This window comes from Dipodomys spectabilis, unplaced genomic scaffold (assembly GCF_019054845.1).
Source record: "Dipodomys spectabilis isolate Male_0828 unplaced genomic scaffold, ASM1905484v1 ptg000145l, whole genome shotgun sequence".
NCBI lineage: Eukaryota > Metazoa > Chordata > Mammalia > Rodentia > Heteromyidae > Dipodomys > Dipodomys spectabilis.
Window position 1 is genome coordinate 21,060,563 of NW_024870822.1, and position 25,287 is coordinate 21,085,849.

The following is a 25,287-nucleotide window of genomic DNA, read 5'->3' on the forward strand; positions in this document are numbered from 1 at the left end:
CTAATAGTAAATAATTAATTCACAACCAATATCACAATTATTTTTGCAATGACCCTTGAACATAGAAAAGTAATCATGCAGCCATCTGACCATGTAACAACGGCTGCTCAGGAATTTTCTAGGGGGAGATACTAATGTGAAAGATAATTAACTGTCAGCTGATGGTACTAGAAGTATTCCAGAATAAGAAGTGGTTACTGAACTCCTATAGAGCAAGGAAATACCAAGGGAAGGATGTTAGCATTAAAATAACAATAAAGGAGGGAAACTAAAATGAGTCTAAGATGGTACAGAGTTCATTTCCCACTCTACTGACAAATCTCCCTGCAAATGAAAACTCAGGGTGTAAAGCAAACCTATTTCATGGAGTTCTAAAGGGAAGAAAATAAGATGGAAAAAAAGTGCTGCTCTTGAAATTCAAACTACATCTGATTAATCAGCCTAATCTGATCATGGCATGCTATTTCTAACAGTAAAATTAAAATAGTGAGGGAAGGGATGGGTTTGGGAGGGATGGATGAGAATGTTGAAAGAGGTGACAGTGAATAAAATGCACTATACTCATAAAATGCTTTGTTTTGTTAAATGACAACTCCTTTGTACAACTACTTTAACAATAACAAAAATGAAGTAAAATATAAATAAAACTTTAAAACTTAAAAAAAATCCAAAAAACAGCTAAAGCCTAGTGCAAACTTACCTTCTCAATCAATGCCAAATTCAAACCATATCCTTATTTTGGCTAGCCAAAATAAGTGGTTCCCATAGCAGGTTCTGCTGTGTTTAAAAAAAAACACTGCTAGTGTAGCTGGGAAAAGTAAGCTCAGGGAAAATCTTTCTGAGAAATATGCTTCTAGTGTTCCCTATTTATGAACCCAGTGCAGAGGCTGATTCTTTCTCCTAACTCCCCAAGCAGAAATCTTTCCATGTTTGACAACATCCAACACCCCTTTATGATGAAAGTTCTGGAAAAACTAGGAATCCATAGACCATTCTGCAATATAATAAAGGCTGTATGACAAACCTACAGCATTATACTTAATGGCAAAAAGCTAAAACCATTTCCTCTAAATTCAGGAGCAAGACAAGGATATCCACTCTCTCCACTTTTCTTCAATTTAGTATTAGAATGCCTAGCTAAAGCAATAAAACAAGATGCAAATATAAAGGGGATCCAAATAGGAAAAGATGAAGTAAAACTCTCTCCCTTTACAGAATGACATGATCTTGTATTTAAAGCACCCCATGGATTCCAGTCCCAAGTTACTCGAGCTGATCCAAAACTTTGGCAAAGTAGCAGGGTATGAAATTAACCCTCAAAAATCAATGGCTTTTCTGTATGCCAATAATGAGAAGAGCACAGCTGAAATAAGGAAAGCAACTCCTTTTGTAGTAGCCCCACAAAAAATAAAATACCTAGGCGAGTTAACTGAAGAAGTGAAGGACCTCTATGATGAAAACTTTAAAACCCTGAAAAAGAAAATTAAAGCAGAACTAAGGAAGTGGAAAAACTTCCCATGCTCCAGGAGAGGGAAGATTAACATCATGAAAATGGCAATACTGCCCTAGGCTATCTACAAATTCAATGCAATGCCTATCAATATCCCAACCTCATTCCTCAATGAAATAGAAGAAGCAATCAAAAAATTCATATGGAAAAAATAAAAGACCCCAAATAGCAAAAACAATCCTCAGCAGAAAGAACAGTGCTGGAGAATATCAATATCAAATTTCAAACTCTACTACAAAGCCATAGTAATAAAAACAGCGTGGTGCTGGCACAAGAACAGACCTGAGGACCAATGAAATAGAACTGAAGACCCAAAAATGAACCCTCAGACCTACAGCCACCTAATCTTCTATAAGAGAGCTAAAAAAAAAAAAAAAAAGAATGGAAGAAAGACAGCCTCTTCGGTAAATGGTGCTGGCAAAATTAAATATCTGTAGAAAAATAAAGCTAGATCTTTATATATCACCCTGCACCAGAATCAAACCCAAATGGATCAAAGACCTCAAAGTCAAAGCAGACTCCCTGAAAACATTACAGGAAGAAATAGGAGAAACTCTAAGGCTCCTTGGCACAGGCTGAAATTTTCTTAATAAAGACCCAGATACAAATCAAAGAAAAGGTTGGACAAATGGGATTGCATGAAATTGCACAGCTTCTGCATGGCAAAGGCCATAGCTAGCAAGATCAATAGCCCTCAGATTGGGAGAAGATCTTCACTAGCCATGCAATGGACAAGGGTCTCATATCTAAAATATACTTGGAACTCAAAAAATTAAATCTCCCAACAATAAATTCTCAAAGAAACAACCGCTCGAATAGTAAGTGGGCTAAAGACTTAAAGAGAGACTTCTCTGAAGAGGAAATAAGAATGGCCAATAGACACATGAAGAAATGCTCAGCTTCTCTAGCCATAAAAGAAATGCAAATCAAAACAACATTGGGATTCCACCTCACCCCAGTTAGAATGGTTATAATCAAGAATCTAATAACAACAGATGCTGGAGGGGATATGGCCAAAAGGGAACCCTACTGCATTGTCGGTGGGAGTGTAAACTTGTTCAACCACTTTGGAAACCAGTATGGAGGTTCCTCAAAAGACTCCACATAGAGCTCCCCTATGACCCAGAAATCCCACTTTTGGGCATTTACCCAAATGATCACAAACAAGGCCATAGTAAGCTACCAGCACAACTATGTTTATCATAGCATTATTCACCACAGCTAAGATATGGAACCAACCCAGATGCCCCTCAGTAGATGAATGGATCAAGAAAATGTGGTATATACACACAATGGAATTCTATGCCTCCATCAGAAAGAATGACATTGCCCCATTTTTTTAAGAAATGAAAAGACTTGGAAAAATTATATTAAGTGAAGTAAGGCAGGCGCAAAGAAACATAGGTCCCATGGTTTCCCTCATTTGCAATAACCAGTACATGTGTAGGACAAGTAGAAGAGTTCAAAAGCCATATACATATGACCATAATAAGATGATGCTAAGTAAAATGAACCCCAAGATAGGGACACAAGAGGTTTTATGTTGCTGTCGTTTTTAATGTACTTATAATGTACTGTGTGATTTTTTTTTTTTGTTTCTTTTTATGTTATTCCCCATGGTATAACCTCTGTTTTTACTGTATTTGATGCTGGTCCCCTGCATCTTGTATATACATTTTTCTAGTTTGGGGAGGGGAAGGGAAATAACAAAATGCTTAAATAGGGATACAGGTTGACTCATTGTAACAATGAGATGTACAAGACACTATGTTGAAAACAAACTTTACAACTTGGGTGGGGGGGAGGTAAGGGATGGTAGGGGAAAAACAAGGAGGAGTAACAACGCTTGACAGAAAGTGTACTCATTACTTACTCATGTAACTGCAACCCCTACAGAATCTTTACAATAAAAAAATATATATTAAAAAAAAATCTTTCCAGCCAGGCGCTGGTGGCTCACGCCTATAATCCTAGCTACTCAGGAGGCTGAGATCTGAGGATCGCAGTTCAAAGCCAGCCCGGGCAGGAGAGACCATGAGACTCCTATCTCCAATAAACCACCAGAAAACCAGAAGTGGCGCTGTAGCTCAAGTGGTAGAGCGCTTGCCTTGAGCTGAAGAGCTGAGGGACAACGCCCAGGCCCAGAGTTCAAGCCCTACAACCGACCAAAAAAAACAAACAAAAAACCTTTCCATATCTTGGCCTGCCACTGTCCCATGCCTAAGTATTTTCAGATACAAGGAATTCAGTTAACTACTTTTTTTTCTTGTCAAATATACTTTCTATTGCTGTTGTAACAAACTGTCTCAAATTCAATGGTTTTAAAACATTAACTGATTTTGTACTTTAGCAGACCAGAAATTCAACTCAGATCTCACCAGACTAAGACTGATGTATTGAATTGACTGGCAGAGCTGTGCTTCCTGCTGGAGATTCTAGGGAGGAATCTGTTAATCAATCACCTCTTTCAGTTTCTAAGGACCACCCATATTCCTCGTCCATAGTCCCTGCCTTCATTTTTGAAGTAAGATGTCTTCCATTTGCCTCCTTCTTCCATTTTATAAAAACCTGCTGACAACACTAGACTCATTCAGATAATGTAAGATATACTTCCACCTGTGGATTACCACCCTTAACTTCCTTTTGCTATGTAATATGACACAGTTATAGATAGCATGGATTCAATGACATCTCTGAGGAGCCATCATTCTGCCTACCTCACCTTAATTTGAGAATATTGGGAAACACTATTAGTTTCCCAGCTTCCACCTAGATCCTCTGAAGTGACAGACCTAAGAACATTCCTAATGTAAAGTTATTCTGTAATTCTCTCCCACTTCCTCCTTGAGTTGAGGTATCCTCTCCTTACCCAGAGGGCTGCTTCTAAGTTCAGGATGTTTCCAAGGAGTCAAGTTCTGCATATGTTTTCATTAAGCCTTATTATACTGCTTTCAGCCTCTCACTCAATCTCATTCAGACATTTGTGGGTACTGCCTCTTCTCTGTCATCACCTTATTACAGACATGTGACTGACAGCATGAACAACAGAGTTTCATTTTTTTGTCTTTAAACACAGGGAATGAAATTGTGTCCCAAAGTCACTGTGGTGAGGAAAGGAGATAATGTATAGAAAACTCTTTTGTAGCATGTTATGGAAATGACAGCTGTTAATAATGTCAACAATCACTCCTATTAACCTGTCAATTTTGGATACTGGCCAGGACAGAGCCAAGTCCCATTCATGGAGACCTTCCCAGAGTAGACACAGTGGTTTGTAATCACCAAATGTAAAGACTGTCACAACCAAGCCAGGCTTAGCCCCAACTCTCATGTGTCTGTGGCCAGACACAAGCACTGGATTTTTCAAACAGAAAAACAAGAAGGGCAACCAATACACATTAACCAATGTGTATTCGGTGAATTAAAGACTGTATTTGTGGGCAGATCTATTTGCAAGTAAATCCTAAAAACATAGTGGAAGCATAGGCAGGTTTCAAAGACAGGGGCAAGGAACTGGACTGTGTCAAAAAGCACAGAAACAAAAGAAGCATCATCAAAAAGTTCCAGATTATTGCCTAAATCATCTTTCTTTTACACTCATTACTTCACAACTTCCAGAGAAGATTTGGGATTTGGCTTCTCCTCTGTGTCCTTTCAGTCAATAATCCTGTTCATTTAAGAATGTGCTCCATGGAAGTGGCGCTGTAGCTCAAGTGGTAGAGTGCTCGCCTTGAGCTAAAGAGCTGAGGGACAGCACTCAGGCCCAGAGTTCAAGCCCCACGACCGACAAAAAAAAAAAAAAACAAGAATGTGCTCCAAGCCGGGCGCTGGTGGCTCACGCCTATAATCCTAGCTACTCAGGAGACTGAGATCTGAGGATCGAGGTTCAAAGCCAGCCCGGGCAGGAAAGACCGTGAGACTCCTATCTCCAATAAACCACCAGAAAACCGGAAGTGGCGCTGTAGCTCAAGTGGTAGAGTGCTTGCCTTGAGCTGAAGAGCTGAGGGACAGCACTCAGACCCAGAGTCAAGCCCCACGACCGACAAAAAAAAAAAAAAAAAAAGAATGTGCTCCATATTATATACCATAGCTAAGATATGGGACCAACCCAGATGCCCTCAGTAGATGAATGGATCAAGAAAATGTGATACACACACACACACACACTGGAATTCTATGCCTCCATCAGAAAGAATGACATCACCCCATTTGTTAGGAAATGCAAAGGACTTGCAAAAAATTATACTAAGTGAAGTAAGCCAGGCCCAAAGAAACATAGGTCCCATGGTTTCCCTTATTTGCAACAACTAGTATATGTCGGGGACAAGCAGAAAAGGTCAAAAGCTATGTATATATGACCAGATAAGATGATGTTAAGCAAAATGAACCCTAAGATAGGGACACAAGTGGTTTTCTTGCTTGCTATTGTTTCTAACATATTTATAATGTACCATGTGATTTTTTTTCTGTTTCTTTGTATGTTCCTACCCCATGGTATAACCAACCCTTTTTCACTGCATTTGATGTTGGTGCCCTGAATCTTGCATATACATTTTTCTAATTTGGGGAGGGGAAGGGAAAAAACAAAATGCTTAAATAGGGATACAAGTTGACCCACTGTAACATTGAGATGCACAAGACACTATGGTGAAAAATGAACTTTACAATTTAGGTTAGAGCAGTGTATAGTTGTGGAGGTGGAAGGGAAGGGATGGTAGGGGAAAAACAAAGGAGGAGTTAACAATGCTCGAGAGAAAATGTAACTGTAACCCCTCTGTACAGTATTTTTACAATAAAAAATGTAGAAAGAAATGAAGAAAGGAAGGAATGAAAGAAGGAAGGAAGGAAGGAAGGAAGGAAGGAAGGAAGGAAGGAAGGAAGGAAGGAAGGAAGGAAGGAAGGAAGGAACAATGTGCTCCAGGCCCAGCACTGGTAGCTCATGCCTGTAATCCTAGCTACTCAGGATGCTGAGTTCTGAGCTTCATGACTGCAAAATTCCCAGCCTCTGGAGATATGGCTGCAAGGGCAGAAGGATCAGAAGTAAAAGCCAAAGTTCCCAGTAAAGGCTAGGAGTGTACTGTTCACACACAACAGAATTAGGATAACTATTTGCCACTGGGGAAAAGCTTGCTAGACAAAGTGAGGCAGATAATCCCTGTATAGCAGGAGGAAGACAGGGAATACAGGGTCAGGAGCAGGCTGCAGACACACTCCCTTCCTACCTATCTTGCTCTTCTACCCAGGACTGTCCCCTACAAGAGATGATATAATAGGCCCTGATAGATCAAGGAGACCAGTGTTTTCAAACCGCCACTTTGAACCTCTCTTCTGCATCCTCTCTGAGCCATGATCAAAGGACCAAGATTTCAAATTGTGAAGCAATTTTTTCCAATGGCAGCATCTGGCTGCTTGGCAGGCAGCATTGGGAGCTGGGCCCTGCTGTGGGCGGCTGTCCAGGCCTGCCACATGGTGAAGATGGGCCAAGCAGGGCTCACCACGCGGGCCTTGCAGCTGCTCCTGCAGGCGCCGAAGGACAATTGCTCTGTACTGGGCAGTGAGCTGTCAGGCCAAAGGGCCTTAGGAGACAGTACCGATCTGGGGGGTCTGGAGAAAGCTGGCAGACCTTAAGCCCTCCCAGTCTGCCTTATTTGCATGCATCTGTACCTTGGTCCAGCCCCTTGAAGCCAGCCCACAGACCATCAGAGCCTGGATAGAGGAGGCTAGGGTGATGCTGGACACCTCCCCAGCTAGACAACCGCCTTGGGGAAGTAAGGAAGCTGCCCTTAGGGAAGTGGGTCTCTAAGCACACTCATTCACTTTGTTCAGTTGAGCCATTGTACCAGGGTCCAACACAAGGGACAGCAGATGCAGCTCTCTGGCCACAGCTGTTTTAAATAAGAATAATAGGAATAAACTCAGCCAGCCCAGCTCTTCCAGTTACTTCCCACTAATTATGGCATATATTTACATCTACAAAATAGATGATTTTTAAAAACACTACCAAGGGTCCCTTTATTGTGCAGATTGGCATGCCTATTTGAATTTCATAAACATTTAGTACTTCAAAGAATCTTAAAAGCTTGCTCTAATTACAATAGGCACAGTTTGAAAGGCTGCCTGTTTGCATTGCAAATTCCTACCAATACCAGCATTCATAAAAAAAATCAATTAATATCACTCATACAACTTCAGGTACCACCACAGGCCCCAGCACTTTAGCAGCTGGGATAAAAGCATCAAGGTCTCAACCCCAAGAACAAAGCTGTCTCTTAGGGTCAGTCCTTTCCAACTGAGAACTTAATGAGTCCCCAGTACCCAGCTGAGTTGGCCCAGACCAATCTACCTTCATCAGGTGTGTGAACACTTCTCCAGACATCCCCTTTCCCAGGAAATAGGACCTTTCTCTGGCTTGGATTTCTTGTGCATGAAATGTCTTTCTTAGAACAAAAACTATCACCCCCCAAAGCTACCAATTACATACAGTTAAGTAACAATTATATGTAAATAAGATACAAACCACCCAATAAAATTTGAATTTCAAATAAATAGTATCTTAATACATGTATGTCCCCAAAGACTCCATGGGACACTGGTCATGTGAACATCCAAAAAAGTGTTTACTTGCAATTTAAATTTAACTGGACAGTCTCAGTTTTAGCTGCTAACTCAGACAACTACTAACAAGCCATTTTTATCAAAAAGAAAGAATAATAGGACTTTACCCTCATATTCTGACTACTGCAATAAACCTCTTACACCAAAGATATAAACTGAGGGAAAAATGAAGGTGCATAGCAATATATGGAGTTGTTTGTATTGCTTTTCAAAGTAAACACAAAGTATGTACTTTTGTGCATACAATGTTCACAGATACATATTAAAAAAATCTGGAAGGATACATCCGATATCCTGGGATTTGGCTGACAAGTATGTGTCAGGATCTCATTTTTTATTCTGACAATTCTGTATTACTTGTGAAATTTATAAAGTTAAAATGAGGGTGACATGAGTATAGGAAGTATCTTAGATCTCCACCAGAACAGGGAGAGGTTGACATCCTTATGACCCTAAGTCTAGGCATCACCTTTAAACAACTAGCCAAGATCCCATATGTGTCCAGGTAACCCACTTATACCTTGCAAAATTGAGTCTGAAAATAATAAGCAGCCTTGGGGCTGGGAAGGTGGCTCAGTGGTAGAGTGCTTGCCTTGCATGCATGAGGCTCTGGGTTCTATTCCTCAGCACCACATAAGCAGAAAAAGCCAGAAGTGGCACTATGGCTCAAGTGGTTGAGTGCTAGCCTTGAGCTGAAGAGCCCAGGGACAGCGTCCAGGCCCAGAGTTCAAGGCCCACAACTGACCAATAATAATAATAATAATAATAATAATAATAATAATAAATAATACGCAGCCCTTCACCATCACCCCCATCACTTCTTTTCCTGGCTTTTTTCCAAGTGCAGTGCAGCAGGTGCGGAGAGAAGCCAATAGAGCAAGTGCTGGGAAGGGAATGTGTGCCCTCTTCTTTCTCCTGGACCTCTGCTTAGCAGCTGCTTTTAGAGAACAGTGGCTCCATATGGAATCAGGGCAGGGAGCACAGTTTACATATCCACACATAAGAAAGGGGCCCAACACCCCACTGATCTGGGTTTTATTAGCAATCACGGAGCCAAATGACCCAAAAGAGAAAGCATTTCACAGGAACATATGCTAGCAGCGTTCTTTTAGAGACTACCTGAATGTACTGAGGGGTTTGAGATACTATCAGGTGGTAAAAGGTTAAGGGAAAAGCAGAATGAGCTTCTTTGCCCTTTTCTCAAACTGATCTGTGCTTTTGAAACCTTTCCTATTTGTTCCATGCAGGAGATTTAAGAAAGACCTTTTACAGTGAGTGCCCTGAGACCCATATGTCTCACCCTTCTCCCTGCAGCAGTGATCTTGTGCTATCTCCATGTAGTCAGCCCGGCCTGCACAAGTATGTTTCCCCTTAAATTCTTTCTCAAGACTTCCTCAGCTGACCAAATTTTTTCAATATTCAGTATTGAGATGTCCTATCTTTGGTGATGGCACTAAGAGTACTAACTTGTGTGCTTCCACAAGGCCCTCTAGCCACATTCCATCGTAAGTCCTACCCATGGCATTGTCATTTATGGACCTGTACATCCGTCATCCTCTGTAGAACACGAGGTCTGCAAGCCAGGACCTGGGTCTATTTTCCAGGATGAGGAAGCCAACAAAAGATTTCCTGTAAGTTAAGTCTTGAGGACTTGTCCTTCTATAAATCCTTCAAGAGGTTTATGTCCTAACTCAGTGGCAGTAAGCCTGATAATAGCAATTTATCCATGACTATTAACTAAATGGAATTAATTTCTTAGCCAACTGATTTAAAAAAATCTAAGAATCTGTGCTACCCATTACACTGATGGGCAAATAAAAGCCATAAAATCTCTTTCCTATGGGGCCGGAGGGTGAGGGGGCTGTAAAATTTAGGACTAATACTAAATAACTGACCTTACAAAAAAGAGCTAAAAAGCTCCTGGTATTTTTCTTATAAAATCAGATGCTTCCCTGATTCCTGTGCATGGAAGAATAGATCTTGCCTAAGGAAAGGAAGATTATTCCAAAATATGACCCTGGGATCATATAGCCATAGTCGAAGACAATGAAAGATGTAGAGACACCTCTAGAGTAATATGGTGCTATTTCTTCCTAACCCTTCTTCCATTTAAATCACTGTCAGGATTAACAATTAACTTCAGAACTCATTTTGAGGTGAGATAAGTGAAGAGAAATGGAAAACTTGAGCTGAAAGCCCTTTCTTACTGATAGCTAAAACATGTGGGAGCAAATGATTCCATGATGTACCCGCCTTCTATGAAGTGCAACAGAGACAGCTGGTTCTAAATGATAGACTCAATCCTAAAATTCCAACCTAAACCATGAAATTGGCTCGAAACTAGAAACCGGCTGAAACTCCACAGAGAGTGGAGGGGGTCCTTCTGTCATTCTATTGTGTGCCCCCTGTCTTTTCTTTAAATAAAACCCAGTTGTTTTATTTGCAGTGACTGTCATTTTGCTGAACAAATGTGATTTCATTCCTACAAAGATAAAAGCATCTTCTAGAGGCTGCCAGAAAAGTTGGTTCTCCTTTCTCTGTTTCATAAAATTTTCTCTCATCTGTTGGAGTTAAAACTAACCTGCTTTTTATTTGTTGAAAAAACAATAAGTAAGCAAAGTGACAATAAACATACTGTTAATATCATGGTGGAAGTCGGGCATTGGTGGCTCATGCCTATAATCCTAGCTACTCAGGAGGCTGAGATCTGAGGACTGCAGTTCAAAGTCAGCCCGGGCAGGAAAGTCCATGAGACTCTCATCTCCAATTAAGCACCAGAAAACCGGAAGTGGTGCTGTGGCTCAAGTGGTAGAGAGTTTGCCTTGAGCTGAAGAGCTTAGGGACAATCCCCAGGCCCAGAGTTCAAGCCCCATGACCAACCTCGCCCCAAATATATGTAATGGTGGATAATCACAAGATTATAAAAAAGAATAATTAATAACTACAGGATAATGTCATAATTTCTAGTTTCTCAGACATAAGCATTTAATAATTATTTGAAAGAAAAATAATACAGTTTAAATTTGGTAATAATCTGATAAGATCTACATCTATACAACTTAATTTTTATTGTTATATTCTTCTTAGTGTGTGGGAGGAGAGGGAAGTAATAAAGTTTGAACTCAAAGCCTCATGCTTGCTAGCCTGGCATTCTACCACTTAAGTCATGACTTTAGCTCTGCTTTTTTTGCTGGTTATTTTTTGGATGGGGAACCTAATGAATTATCTGCCTAGCCTGGCCTCAAACTATGATCCTCCAGATCTCAACCTCCTGCTAGACTACAGGCATACCAATGCTCAGCTTCTCACACCATTGAGACCCAAGGAACTCTGAGGGTTACATAATACAATGTGTCTATGCTAGCATCCTTGGTTCTATCATTCACTTGTGTTTTGGGGGGGGGGGGGGTCTGTATCATGCATACTAGTCAGAATGTTCCACCCCCAAAGCAGCAAGTGACTCTATTCAGCTCACTGCATTCTAAGTACCTCAAAGTGCCAACTGACAAAGCTGAGATGTGTGAATATATGTCTGGGTGCTTCAGGTAGCACTTGGTATTTCTTCCTTGGCAAAGTTCTCACTTATGCTAGCCCTACTGAATCCAAGTTGGTGGGGCAGACACTCTGAAAACAGAATGTCAGGATCAAATGAGCAAATTAAAAGTCTGATTTTGACAACCTAGAGATTTCAAGCATTTTGATAAAGGCAAAAAGGAGGAGAGGAGAAGAAAGAGGCTGGGTATAGAGTCTTTGTTATAATTTACTGAATCATACAAAAAATTAAAAAATATGCTAATCAAATTGAAAATACAGATGATATCTCAAAGGGAGTGTTAAAACTATTTATGCATCATCCACTGGATGCACCTGCTGATATCCAAGGATGGACATCTTAATGCAATTTGTTCTAAGTCATTAGAGGAGCAATGAGATCCCAAATTGCAAACCTAATTTAAATTGCCTTCTCTCCTTTATTTCACACAGTTATGACTGAATTTCCTTGCAAAGGTTAAGTACTCCAACAATTATGCTGAAGGAGTGCTGTTTTCTATCATATTCATAGAAGAGTTCAATTTTAATCCTGTAAACCTTAATTTGATAAGAAGCTGATCTGAGAGCAACTGTGTCTAAATGTGCTCATCACACACCCATCCACACTGTCTACTTATCTGTAATCTTAACCTCATTATATGGAGGTTCACTGATAGCATTTATTAAAATCATCCACTGAGTAAAATGGGTAATTTTGGAAGCAAAAAAATGGAAAAACTTTCTAAGTACTCTCCATTCCAATTTATCTGGAAAAAAGAAAACCTAATTAGAAGAAATCTTATTATCGTTAAAGACACCATCTAATTTGAAAATACAGAATATAATTTTTTTATCAATCTTATAATCTCTAATTAGTTTCTAATTGACTTGAATAATCAACTTCATTTTACATCTTTTATAATTGTGGCTCTAAGGTTTTCTGATCTTAGGACATTTTTACAGGCTCATTTCAGAGGGTTTTTGTTTATTGAAGGTGTGTATCTATCTGTATTTTCTGAACTGGAAATTAAAGTTGAGAAAAAAAGCTAAAATATTTATCATACTGTTTAAAATAACTTCAAAAATAGTAAGGCCAATATATGCAAATATATATATCTTTAAAAAATTAAGTATGCATATATATTTTTTTTGGTGGGGGAGGGGGGAATCTGTCATGAGGCCTGAAATCAGGGCCTTTAGCTCTTTTGCTCAAGGTTAGCTAGCACTCTACCACTTTGAGCCACAGTGCCACTTCCAGTTTTTGAGTATTTAACTGGAGATAAGAGTCTCACAGGGACTTTTCTGCCTGGGCTGGCTTTGAACCATGATCATCAGATCTCAGCCTCCTGAGTAGTAGGATTATAGGTGTGAGCCACCTGCTGCATGCTTTTTTTTTTTTTTTTTTTAAAGAGTGAGAAAGCCGGGCAGGAAAATCTGTGAGACTCTTATCTCCATATGCAATCAGAAAACTGGAAGTGGTGCTGTGGCTCAAGTGGTAAAGTGCTGGACTTAAGCTGAAGAGCTCAGGGACAGCACCCAGGCCCAGAGTTCAAGTCCCATGACAGAGAGAGAGAGAGAGAGAGAGAGAGAGAAAGTGCTCACTACAAAAAGTAGAAAGTGCTGTTCTACATTGAGTAACACACTCTTCAGATAATTGTGCTCATTTTCTTTCATAAAAAAAGTCTACAAGTCATGCTTTCCACAAGTGGGCTGTAGTGTAGAATTTGAAAGTATATCAACCAGCTTTTCATTCTTTGCTATATTAAAATTCATCAGTCTATCTGACACAATATCATCTTATATTACTTAATACCACCTTCAATCTCATCAGAAAAGTCTTTAACTATCAGGAAGTTCACCAAGATGAAGACAAATTTCTCCAATTTTAATTTTCCTTTGCAAGCTCAAATTTTATCTTTAGTGGAAAATAATGTCAGTTGTCCTCTATAATGAGACAGGCTCATCGTGTTCATTTCCAATATGTATTCTAGGTTTATGGCATTATCAAGGTCACAAAGGATACTCTTGGCTTAACTTGTTCTCTTTTCTAAAATGTAGGTGCATTTCAGCAACAGAGCCATATTCTTAGTAAGAAGGTGCTAGCAGTTTTATTGCACTTCTTTTGTGAATATCAGCAGAGGGCAAAAAAAAAAAAAAAAAAAGCAATCATATCTCAGTTTTGTAATAAGTTTGACCTTGCCAATCCATTGAAAGGATACCAAGAAACCTGTTAAAGATTCATTGTTACCATGGAATAACAGATCTCTCATACACCACTCAAACCATTAGAAGGCAGCCACCAGTTTAGAAAAGTACCAATATTGCTTTTGTAGGCTGTACACATGCATTACCAATTTCATACCCATTAATGTAAAAAGATTGCTAGCTTTATTCAACTCCCAAAAGGAAAAAACATGAAAAATGAAATTGAGTTACCATGGAAAGATGGAGAATCTAAACAAATTTGATATGCAAATTCCACCAAAGAATTTAAATCATGAGTTTTTCTAATCCACTCATGTACTCCCACATTTTCTCTTTACTTGTTTTGTACAGCTATGGAGTCTTAAATTGACAAACTATGCAGGATCCACAGGGTGCTAAACAGGTGGGAAACAGAAAGCATATTAAGGTTGGACAGATCTCATTTCAAGTCCCAGGTTCCCAACCTCCAGGTTGCCCATCCTTTTTGTCATCTTTGAGCCTGCTTTCCTAGTTGGACAGAAGGCAAATTCCACTTAAACTTTAAGCGCTAGATGTGATGCATGCAAAGTATCCAGGCCCACAGCAGGCAGGCAGTAAATGGAATTTACTCTATGACTAAGGTCGCCTGGGAGCAGTTGGAGTCCAGAGGGCAGAGAACACACATCCAAATAATTATGGCCCAGCATGGGAACTGATTAGCCACAAAAATGCAATGGGACTAAAAGAAAAATCAATGGTCTGCTTAAGTGAGGAGGGTGCTACAACAAGAAGGAGCTGGTTATCAGACCAGGAAAAGGGAAATGAAAAGAAAGAGGTTGGGGCATAGAACAGACAAGTGGATAGAGGGACCTGGCCAAATTCAAGAAAACAGCACACTGGAGCCAGGTCAATTAGGGCCTTGAATGACATGTCAAAGGACATTTAAAACTATTTTCTTTTTATTCTTGTCAAAGTTTTGTTATAAACTCTCAGTGCTAGTGAGTTATCTAGCCTCCTGTGACTAGCAAACCCCTAATATGTGCCCATATTGACCTATGCCTACGCAGACCCATTAGTAGTAGACAGCATTAGTAGTTCTCTAGCCCATGCTTGCCTCGAGAAGGGACAGCAAAGCCCCAGCAGCCTGAAGGACTGGCTCATATCTTATTAAACAGCAATGGAGTTTTCACTTAACAATCCATCTTGTACATTTCTTTGATACTTAAAAATTCTTAAGGCACATAACTTCATCCAAAGCTTGCTTGCCAATGAAATTTATAGGTCATATTGCTCAATGGGGTGAAAGGAAGCATACAGGGAATAGGGTCCCATGGTTTCCATTGTGGCTTCAGCTATCTGAGTCACAGCATGAATAAACTCTGAAGCTCAAAGAGACCAATTGTCCCTCCTGCCCTTTGGCAGACTGCAATGCTGTCAAGATGTGCAAGGCCAGTATGAGTACAGCTCCATGGGTACAAGCTTTTTATCCTTTGGAAAGTTTGCAGAAAAACACAAAGGTGTAGTTAGTGTGAACCTATCACTAGCAGGGCTGCACTGTACTCACAAATAAGACACAATTGCTTTTGTACAAATCAGAGAAATCAAGTAGTATCTTACTCACCCAGAATTTTACAAGGAAGAAGGCATTTTGAGGGCCCTTTCCAAATAGTTCCTTTAAGCCACCTTTCTTTTCAGGAAATTTGTCATAAATCTGACGAATGTCCACTGATTCAAGCAATGGGTCACTGTAAGAATGGTTGGCATGCCCAATGTGCACGAAGAGGTGTTTGTTGTACTGTAAGAAAACCAGAGACATTACCATTACAAATGCTTTGGCCAAGCAAGGACTCACCTGTCATGAACACGATAATAAGCAATAATCTTGATGTCTAGAACAAGACAGAAGAGGAACTATGCCTTTGAAAAGATGAGAATGTTAAGAAAAGCCATTAGAGCTTGGGGGTCAAAACAATCATTACATTTTACTTACAAGGTCTCTCAGCAAATTATGAGAGATTTTTGCAGAGATAGCAATAAGCAAAATAAGTGCCAAACTACCAAATCAAGAAATAATTCTGATTCTCAGTTTTACCTGTCAATTTCAACTTTGAATGACAGTAACTGTTTGGAGCTCACTTTTCACATCATAAACCCAATGAGAAATATGTGTAGTTGGCTAATGATATGACTCAGTATGCATTTCTAGTACCAGTCCCCCCAAACAGCTGTGGAGACACAGTGGTCTAAGCAATAGTACCCACTTCCTTCTTCCAACAAGAGTAACAGTCTCCAGTCACCTTAGTAACTCAGTAACATCCATCTAAACTTCTGTGTTAATGGCTAATCAGTATATGATGCCAATGCAAAGTTAGATTTGGGTACAGAACACAGAGAGGGCTTACAACGCCATATATGGACATGTTCAAAAGAAGAACACAAGTCACTCATCCACAAACAAGAACCTCAAACTTAAGTTAGCCATTTAACTTACAAAGGACACCCTTTCATTCCCTTTCTTTGTGATAAAATATGACAAATGGACCAACAATGGATTGTGTCCAAATCAACAGGTCTCAACCCAGGCTGCATCCTGATGAGCGCATCATCAAAGCCTGGTCCTCGTTCAGGCTAAACTCAAATCTCTAAGAATGAGGCAAGGCATCAATAATCGTTTTCCTTCAATGAATTCCAATATGCAGCCAAGTTTGAGATCTAGAAATTATACTCCAGTCTTTCCATTTCTACCTCTCCCAACAGTAACCATCAATGAAATTAATACAAAGAAACAAACAAATCTAAGGGACAAGAGCTGAGAGTGCTCAGAACCCAATAGGACTCATAATACAAGCCTGTATCCCTTCTTATCTAGCAGTCCATTCTCAAGTAGGCACCGCTCAAGTTTCCACATTTAAGTCAGAAGTGTGCCATCTATTATCTTTCTGAATTCTTTTTTTTTGGGGGGGAGGGGTGTGTGAATATGAAAATCTTTGTTTTTTGTTGTTATTATAAAGGTGATGCACCAAAAAGGATTACAGTTGTATAAGTCAAGTAAAGAGAGTCTACTTCTTTTTGACAATGTCACTCCTTCTCTCACTCTCTCCCAGTTTTTCCCTCCCATCCTACCCACAAGTTGTGTAGTTCATTTTCAACAGTGTCTAGTGAGTACCACTGCTGTACCCTTCTGAATTTTAATCTTATAGAACACCTCAAATAACAGAAGGTTCAGTCAAAGTTGCCTCTAAGACTCAATATTGGTTAAGATTGTGGGGTCTAGACTCAAGACTGCTTAAGTAAAAGACTCCGCCCACCTAAAATTAGCTATGACAGCAGGTAAATTTCTCCATTGTCTCTACAATGGAGGCAACGATGCATCTATTTTATAGGATTGTTACAGGGTTTAAATAAGAAACTACATTAAGAATTATGAGGGAAGCTGGGTACTGGTGGCTCATACCTGTAATCCTAGCTACTCAGAAGGCTGAGATCTGAGGTTCACAGGCAAGAAAGTCATTGAGCAATTAACCACCAGAAAACCAGAAGTGGCACTGTGGCTAAAGTGGTAGAGCACTCCCCTTGAGCTGAAGAGCTGAGGGACAGTATCTAGGCCCAGAATTCAAGCCCCACGACCACCACCACCACCACCACCAACAACAACAAAAAATTATGAAGGATACTAGATATACTGAAGAGGAAGCATTTTTAAAAATTCCCTTTAAGACTCTGAGACAGTGTGTATCAGCTCATTAAAAAGTGCATTAAGAGCTGGGAGCCACTGGCTCATTCCTATAATTGTAGCTGAGGATCTCAGTTCAAAGACAGCCTGGGCAGAAAAGTCCATCAGCTTTTATCTCCAATAAAACACTAAGAAAAAGCTGGAGTGGCACTATGGCTTAAGTGGTAGAGTAAGAGCCTTGAGCAAAAGAAGCTCAGGGACAACACCCAGGCCCTGAGTTCAAGCCCCAGAACCAGGAAAAAAAAAAAAAAAGTGCATTAAAAGCATTATTTAGCTGGGCCCAGTGATTAATCCCAACTCCTTGGGAGGTAAGATTAAGGGATTACTGTTTCAATCCAGTTCCAGGCCAGTCCTGGCAAAAGAAGTTTTCAAGACTCCATCTCAAACAACTGTTGGGCATAGTGGTATGTGCCTATCATCCCCAGCTACAATGGAAAATGCAAGTAGGGGGATCAAGGTTCAAGCCATCCCAGGCTCAAGGCAAAACAGCCAATACAAAAAGCAGTTAGCAGTGTGCTTCAAGTGGTAGAATATCTCCTAGCAAGTGTGAGGCCCTGAGTGCAATCTCTAGTATTGCTTTAAGTCAATAAATAAATTGTACCACCACAAACAAATATTTTAAAACCTTGTTTCACAAATTCAATTAGTTATCAAGCCCCGTGAATACATATCCTGAGGAAATGCTGGTTTAAATTCATGATCTGCTAGCCATGCTATGACTTCCTAGCCACAATATAGAAAGGCAAGACACTGGATACCTCACTTGATACTCATAAATGGGAAGTGTAGCCAGGCCAGCATCTTTTAAATTTTAGAGTGATATTTTTATCAAGTATTCCAAGACCTGACTACGTTACAAGTGAAAAGAAAAAGGCTATCCAGTACGTATACGGAGCTAGCACTAGGACTAGATACCTGTCTGGTGGCTTCAGGGAAGACTGAGAACCTGTGATTCAATACAGAAGAGAGTGCCTGAGGTAGATATATATAAAGCCACGCAAAGCCATGTGCTATGGGGGTATGTTAGGTCTTTTTATAGATTTTTCTCAAGTGCTGCCACACCATCCTTTCAATTACAAGAAAAGACAAAGAAAGATACAAATGAGATACAGTCACAGCTATGAAGGAGTATCTAGTCTCAGTGGGAAAAAGGTAAAACAACAATAACAACAGAAATAATCACCCACCACATTAGGGGTATATCTCAAGTGACCTGCTTACACAGCAAGTTTGGGTTTTTTTGTTTTTTGTTTTGTGAGTTTTTTGTTTTGTTTTTTTTGTCAGTTGTGGGACTTGAACTCTAGGCCTGGGCACTGTCCATCAGATCTTGCATCTCAAGGCTAATACTCTATCACTTGAGCCACAGCGCCATGTCTAGTTTTCTGAGTGGTTTATTGGAGATAAGAGTCTCATGGACTTTCCTACCCAGGCTGTCTTTGAACCGAGAACCTCAGATCTCAGCCTCCTGAGTAGCTAGCATTACAGGCATGAGCCACTGGCGTCCAGCAACACAACAAGTTTTTTGTTGTTGTTTTGGGTCCTGTCGTGGGCCTGAACTCTGGGCCTGGGCGCTGTCCCTCAGCTCTTCAGCTCAAGGCTAGCGCTCTACCACTTGAGCCACAGTGCCACATCCAGCCCTTTTTTTTTCTGCTTATGTGGTGCTGAGGAATAGAAGCCAGGGCCTCATGCATGCAAGGCAAGCGCTCTACCACTGAGCTACCTTCCCAGCCCCACAACAAGTTTTGAACCCTAAGTTTCAAACCCCAATAACACACATACACACATATATACAAAGTTGGAGCCCAGACACTCAGAAATGCAAAGGTGCATGTGGGAGTCAAGGGCAAAAGACAGATGCTGTCTTACTTTTATTAATAACCTATGCTTAGCTAAGCACTGGTAGTGGCTCATGCCTGTAATCCGAGCCTGCTCAGGAGTCTGAGATCTGAGGACCAGGGTTCAAAGTTAGCCTGGGCAGAAAAGCCCTCATGAGACTTTTATCTCTAATTAACTACTCAAAAACCAGAAATAGTGCTGTGGTTGGAAGTGGTAGAACACTATCCTTGAGCAAAAGAGCTCAGGGACAGTGCTCAGGCCTTGAGTTCAAGCCCCTTAACCAACAAATAAACAAACAAACAAACAAAAAACTCTGTGTTTAGAGCTAACTCCTCACCACACCCAGTTCTGGGAGTTCTATCAGTTGTGTTGCCTCTTGTAGGCAGTGAGTTTATGGGAAAGAATAGATCCCAGTACAGTCACATGAAACTTGTGAATTGAATCCAAGATCCCAGTATTCCCAGTACTTCTGCTCACCAATTGGGCTAGGACAGAGAAACAGTGAAGCCAAGAAGCCATGAAATCTTCTTGTTTTTAACACTGAAGTCTCCCTGCCCTTTACTGTTGGAACTCAGGGACCCTGGCTCCGACCAGTCCTTGTCAAGATGTCAGGAAGGAGAACCAGAAATAAATTTTACTATACTTAAACAGGACCAAGTAGGTAGAGCTGAAAAACACAATTATGAGAACACAAAATGAAAATTCTGGAGCCAGACCTAAACTTTAAGGTTTTTCATACATACTACGGGGATACAATACCTGTTAAACAGAATGGCTCTGAAGATTAGAAGAATAACACGTACATGGTACTTGGCACAGAGTCTGGCAGAAAGGGAACATTTGATGAACTATATCTGCTAACATTACTATAGCAATGGTTATTATCATGTGAGATTAACTAGATCCTGGGGTAGAAACAAAAGAGTATTCCTGCTTTAGATATCCCACTTGTCTAGCAGGGAAAAAATAAACATGAATGGGCCAAGTGCAGGAAACAATTGTAAAACTATAAGCCGGTTCAAATCCTTGATTATAGCCCCCATATCCAGCTGCTTGGGCAGATTTCTCACCTGCATTGAAGGAAGGACCAGCACTCATGTCCACAGGGTGCTGTGAGCTATATGCATTTAATATGTGTGATCTCAGGTAATCCTAGCAATAGTAGATTTTATTGAGATCACTTTACAGATGGGGAAATCGGAGCTTAGAGGTTAACTGAGCTGCCTAAGTTCACACATCCAGGAATAGTCCTGGAGTTAAGAATACAACTTCCTGAGTTCAAGCCCCAGGACTGGCAAAAAAAAAAAAAAAAGAATACAACTTCCATCTGTCAACACCATAGCCTTTAAAATATACTACAAACACCAACCACACCATCCTCCAAAAGAAAATGTCTAAGCCCTTCCAACTCTGTTTGGTCATTTTTTTCTGAAAGCTCATTAGAGAAAAAGAAGAAAAACAGTATTTCCAAAATCCTATGAAATTAATTAGAATTCGAGAAGCATAATAAATCACAAATGCTTCAGACAGCCCTCTAAGGTTTTCTATTTGTGGGATATTACTTCTGTGCCCAATTGGTGAATAAAACAAAAGTAAAAACAAAACACAAAGACAAGGAGCAGGTTATCTTTGCCATAGGAGACAGGCACTGTCACTGCAAGACTGATGACCTGAAACCAAATCCTGACCATAAGCATTGGAAGAGCTTTCTTCCTGCCAAGAAGTGACTTTGCTTCTAAGAATACAAAGGACTAAAGAAGGTATCCTGGAGACCACATCACTGAAACAAACAGATCCTGCTTTCCCCTTAATTCAACTTGGATAGGTCAAGAATCTCTCTGCCCCAAAATCTAGAAAATTAAAAAGAAGAAATCTACCTGCTATGTTTGGAGTTCAAGTAGTAATTAAAAATCTAAAATCATACCACTTTTTGTAAAGAAAGAAGGGTACAGTAGACTACTTACCTCCCTCTTTCTCAAACAAATCCTATTTTTCTCTCTAGTAATGGTTCTTTCCTCAAAACCAACAGTGGTACAAAGAAACAAAAAAGGGCCAATCCTGTTCTGAAGGACAGAAAACAAATACTTACAAAACAAGTATTTGCATTTGGAGTAATATGTGAACAGAAACGGTCAAACGTCAATGAGTCACTTGTATCAAAGCCCAAGACTAGATTTCTCAATATCCCAAAGATGCTAAACTTCTACTCATTCAGTCTCCTGGGTACAACTGATCATCAACACATCAAGTGCAACAAGGGACCTACTCTGCACATTTCTTTGATAGATTTTAATCAAACAACCAAAATACCTGTCATCTATTATAAGCCAGATACTGTGCTAGGCAGAGGAAATCCATAAGCTAACACTACAGGGGACCCTACAATGTGATTGTGTACAGGTAGGCTATTGTGTCTATGGTCAGAATCATACACTACCCATATACAGTTTCCTTGATCCCTATGGAAAAGAGGACATCAAAGAGCCAGTTCCATCTCTGCTCCACATCACATAACTGAAATCCACATTTACCTCCTCATTCAGTAAGAATTAGTAGGCAATATTGCCATAATGATAAATGTTTTATATTATTTTATAGTATACTACCATATGTATTAAAATTATTTACATTAATGTTATTCTATACCAAAAAGAACATGCTACATCCACTTAGAAACATGAACCAAGTTTCCTCACTCCAGACAAAAGCAATGGTGGACACCAAGTTACCCACTACGTGTAAGAACAGAATTCACTCACATATAGGTTTCCAGAAAGTTTCCAGATCTTCCAGGAAGATTTGTTTTAACAAATGAGAGACTAAATCAGAAAAGAGAGATGGGACCCAGCAGAAAAGGAAACTACAGGAGATAAAGTCATCAACAGAGGGCCACTGATCTGGCCAGCAACCATGCCATGTTGGACAAGGTCCAAGAGCTCCTAGTGGTACATCACCAAGAAGAATGGACCTGAAAAAAGTCTCTAATTTACCTGGAGAAAGGTTTTACAGTTATATTAGAGACTTCAACATTTGTATAAGTATATATATACATAAAAAAAAAAGAACAAAAAATAAGAGGCAATAACATACCCCAAAGGGAAAAAGTTTTGTTCATTAAGAAAATGATCAAATATCACATTACTGGATGCAAAAATGTTTACAGGTTTGTAATATAAAAACTAATATATTGTGATATAATTATATAGGTGGTAGAAAGAAAGAGAGGAGGGAAGAAAGTGGTATATGTGAAACATACGGAACCAGAAATCAAGGGAGAGTATCTAAAATTCATGACCAAGAAATACATGTTATTCTCACACCAGGGATATATACCATGTATAATGTCCCTAAGAAGCAGGATTAGGAGGTAAGGGGACACAGAGTAACAGACTGCTGTTTTCCCTTATAGCCTTAATTATGATTGGACTTAGCTTATACACAAAACATGTGGATTACTTTATTAATACTAACTAGTAAATCAAAAACCTATCTTGGAACATTGTGGAGTTTTTGAGGAAGGCAAAGAACTATAAAAGGAAACAAAAATATAACTTCAGAATGTTTATTCTCCATTGGCCACAAGTTCCCTGGACTGTAAAGAAACTTGGGTCAGACAGATTGCAAAGCTTTCCTACAGCTCAAGTGCTGAAGACTGGCTGTGCAGGAGCTGGGCTGTGTGTGTGTGTATGTAGGGCTCACCAAAAAGAGTCTGCATTACCAACACACTTGGACCCAGAAAAAACAGCAGCTGACACAATTTGCTTGTGTGGATTTCTACTCTGAGTTGGAGGAGAAATGATCATTTTTACTTCTACTGCTATTAGACCTCCAAGACCTGCATAGCAACTGCAAATCAAAGTAAAGTTGAATGTAATTCTAAAATGTTTGCTTGCAAAAGTTTGTTTACCTATTTATCTACTAATTTATTTATTTAGTGCCAGTACTAGGGCTTTAACTCAGGGGCTGGGCACTGTCTCTTAGCTTTTTTTTTTCTAAAGGCTGATGCTCTACTACTTGAACCATACCACTTACAGCTTTTTGTTGGTTAATTGGAAATAGAGTCTTATAGACTCTCCTGCTCAGGCTCCTGAATAGCTAGAATTATAGGTGTGAGCCACCTGTGCCTGGTTACAAAGTATTATTTAGATTCTATGTGTGTTCCTGGGGAACAGGGGATAAACAAAGGACATTGATATCTACACACACACACACACACACACACACGCACGCACGCACGCACGCACGCACGCACGCACGCACACCCCTCCTAAAGCTATCCTTTATTCCCTTTGGCTCTTTCATGCTTAGGGTGGTTGTAGAAGGGAGAGGGGAGCTGAGCTTTTGAGTCAGTCAGGATCTGGGTGCTGGCACTACTTTATAGCAAAGCCATCCAGGCCAGGTGACTTCAGCCCTGGAAAAATCACATCCATAATGCAGAGACAACAATCATAACTACTCCTTAAGACTGTTGAGAGGAAGCATAGAAAATAGGAACAAATTGTGCCTAGCAAAGAATTTGTCACTAATGTTAATTGCCTAAATAATCATGGTATTTCTTTACTTAGGATGAGATAATCTGGCATCCAGTAAAAACACAATGGAAATAGAAACTTAAAGCAAAAATAGAAGAAGGAAAGACCCAAATATATAGCCCTATAGTTCTGAGGTTACCATTCGTGCTGGTACATAGGGTAGCTGAAGCAAGGCTATGGCATGGCCCTTCCATGCCCCTGGGGCCCATATGGTTCTCTGTAGACTCTTGTAGTCTGAGCCCCACTCTGAAAAGCATGCAGTCTGTCCTCCAAAGTAGGGTGCAGGCAGCCTGGGGCTTTCCCATCACAGCAGATGACACAAACTGTAACAGTACAACTTCCAAATGTGGTCATTAGGGATTTACTTATTTTCTCTTTCTCTTTTGTCAGGAATTCTAATCCACTCTACTCTACAGACATCCAATGAGACAGTTTCATTTTTGTGGAAAAGAGAGAAAAGCCCTACAAATCTGTGCCCTTGGATATGCCCCAACATGGCAATTTCCCTTCTAACCTGAAGATGGCAGTCTTCTCCTAAACTTGTCTCAAAAATGCCAAGTATTTGAAGAACTTAGTAAATCCTTGAAAAATGACTGCTGTCAAATAATACCAAGAAAAAAAAATTATAATCCACTTAGGAATTTAAAGAAACCAAGACAAATAATTCACGTCAAGGGATGCTAATGTACAAGCTGAAACAGAACAAGGACAAATCACCCACATTTGCTTCCTGTCACGTTCCTGCCTGGACAAAATGTCCAGGAACCCCCGCACACCTTTGATGGCCCCAGGTCCTGCAGGGCCAGGGAATGGTTGTGGAGACAAGCCAAGAAAGTGACTTGTATATTCAGCCAGGGACAGGAAGGGGTTGCCTGTGCTCACTCAGTGCTCTTGCCAGAGAGAAGACAAATACAAAGCTAGCTCTCTCCTCCATTAAGTGATAAGGACACCAGCCCCATTCTTCCTGCCTGGCCCTGTAGGCTGCTGCATCTCTTGCTGGGTGTTCTTCCCAGATAGAGCACTTATTTCTAGGATCTCACATTGGGGTGCACCCTCCCTGCCTCCCATTTCCACCACAAAGAGGCTGCTATTTTCTTTGGAAGGAGAGGCACAGCTGTAATGGCCCACGGGCTAAGTGCAGGATGGCCACTGGGAAGGCAGGTGGGTGGAGAGTTGACCTGCCAAGGAAAGCAGATGGAGCCTGGCTGGGGCCTCTGTGAAATGTCTATAAAACTCTGATTTCCAGATGCTTTCAATTGCCTCCTCCCTAAAGGCCAATGAAGAAAGAGGGTGCGTTCCCAGACCAGCTCAGAGACACTGAGTATAAACCACCCTACAGACAAGCT

The 25,287-nt window shown here is 40.3% G+C and overlaps 1 protein-coding gene across 6 annotated transcripts in view; it reads right to left on the reverse strand.

Annotated features, from left to right (window-relative positions):
• Tead1 (TEA domain transcription factor 1) overlaps positions 1 to 25,287 on the reverse strand; it is a 261,132-nt gene that overhangs the window by 18,680 nt on the left and 217,165 nt on the right. For all 6 annotated transcript variants that reach the window (XM_042691380.1, XM_042691379.1, XM_042691378.1 and 3 more), the window contains one exon: positions 15,462 to 15,635. In XM_042691380.1, coding sequence (XP_042547314.1) covers positions 15,462 to 15,635 — 174 coding nt within the window. The remainder of the gene's footprint in view (positions 1 to 15,461; positions 15,636 to 25,287) is intronic.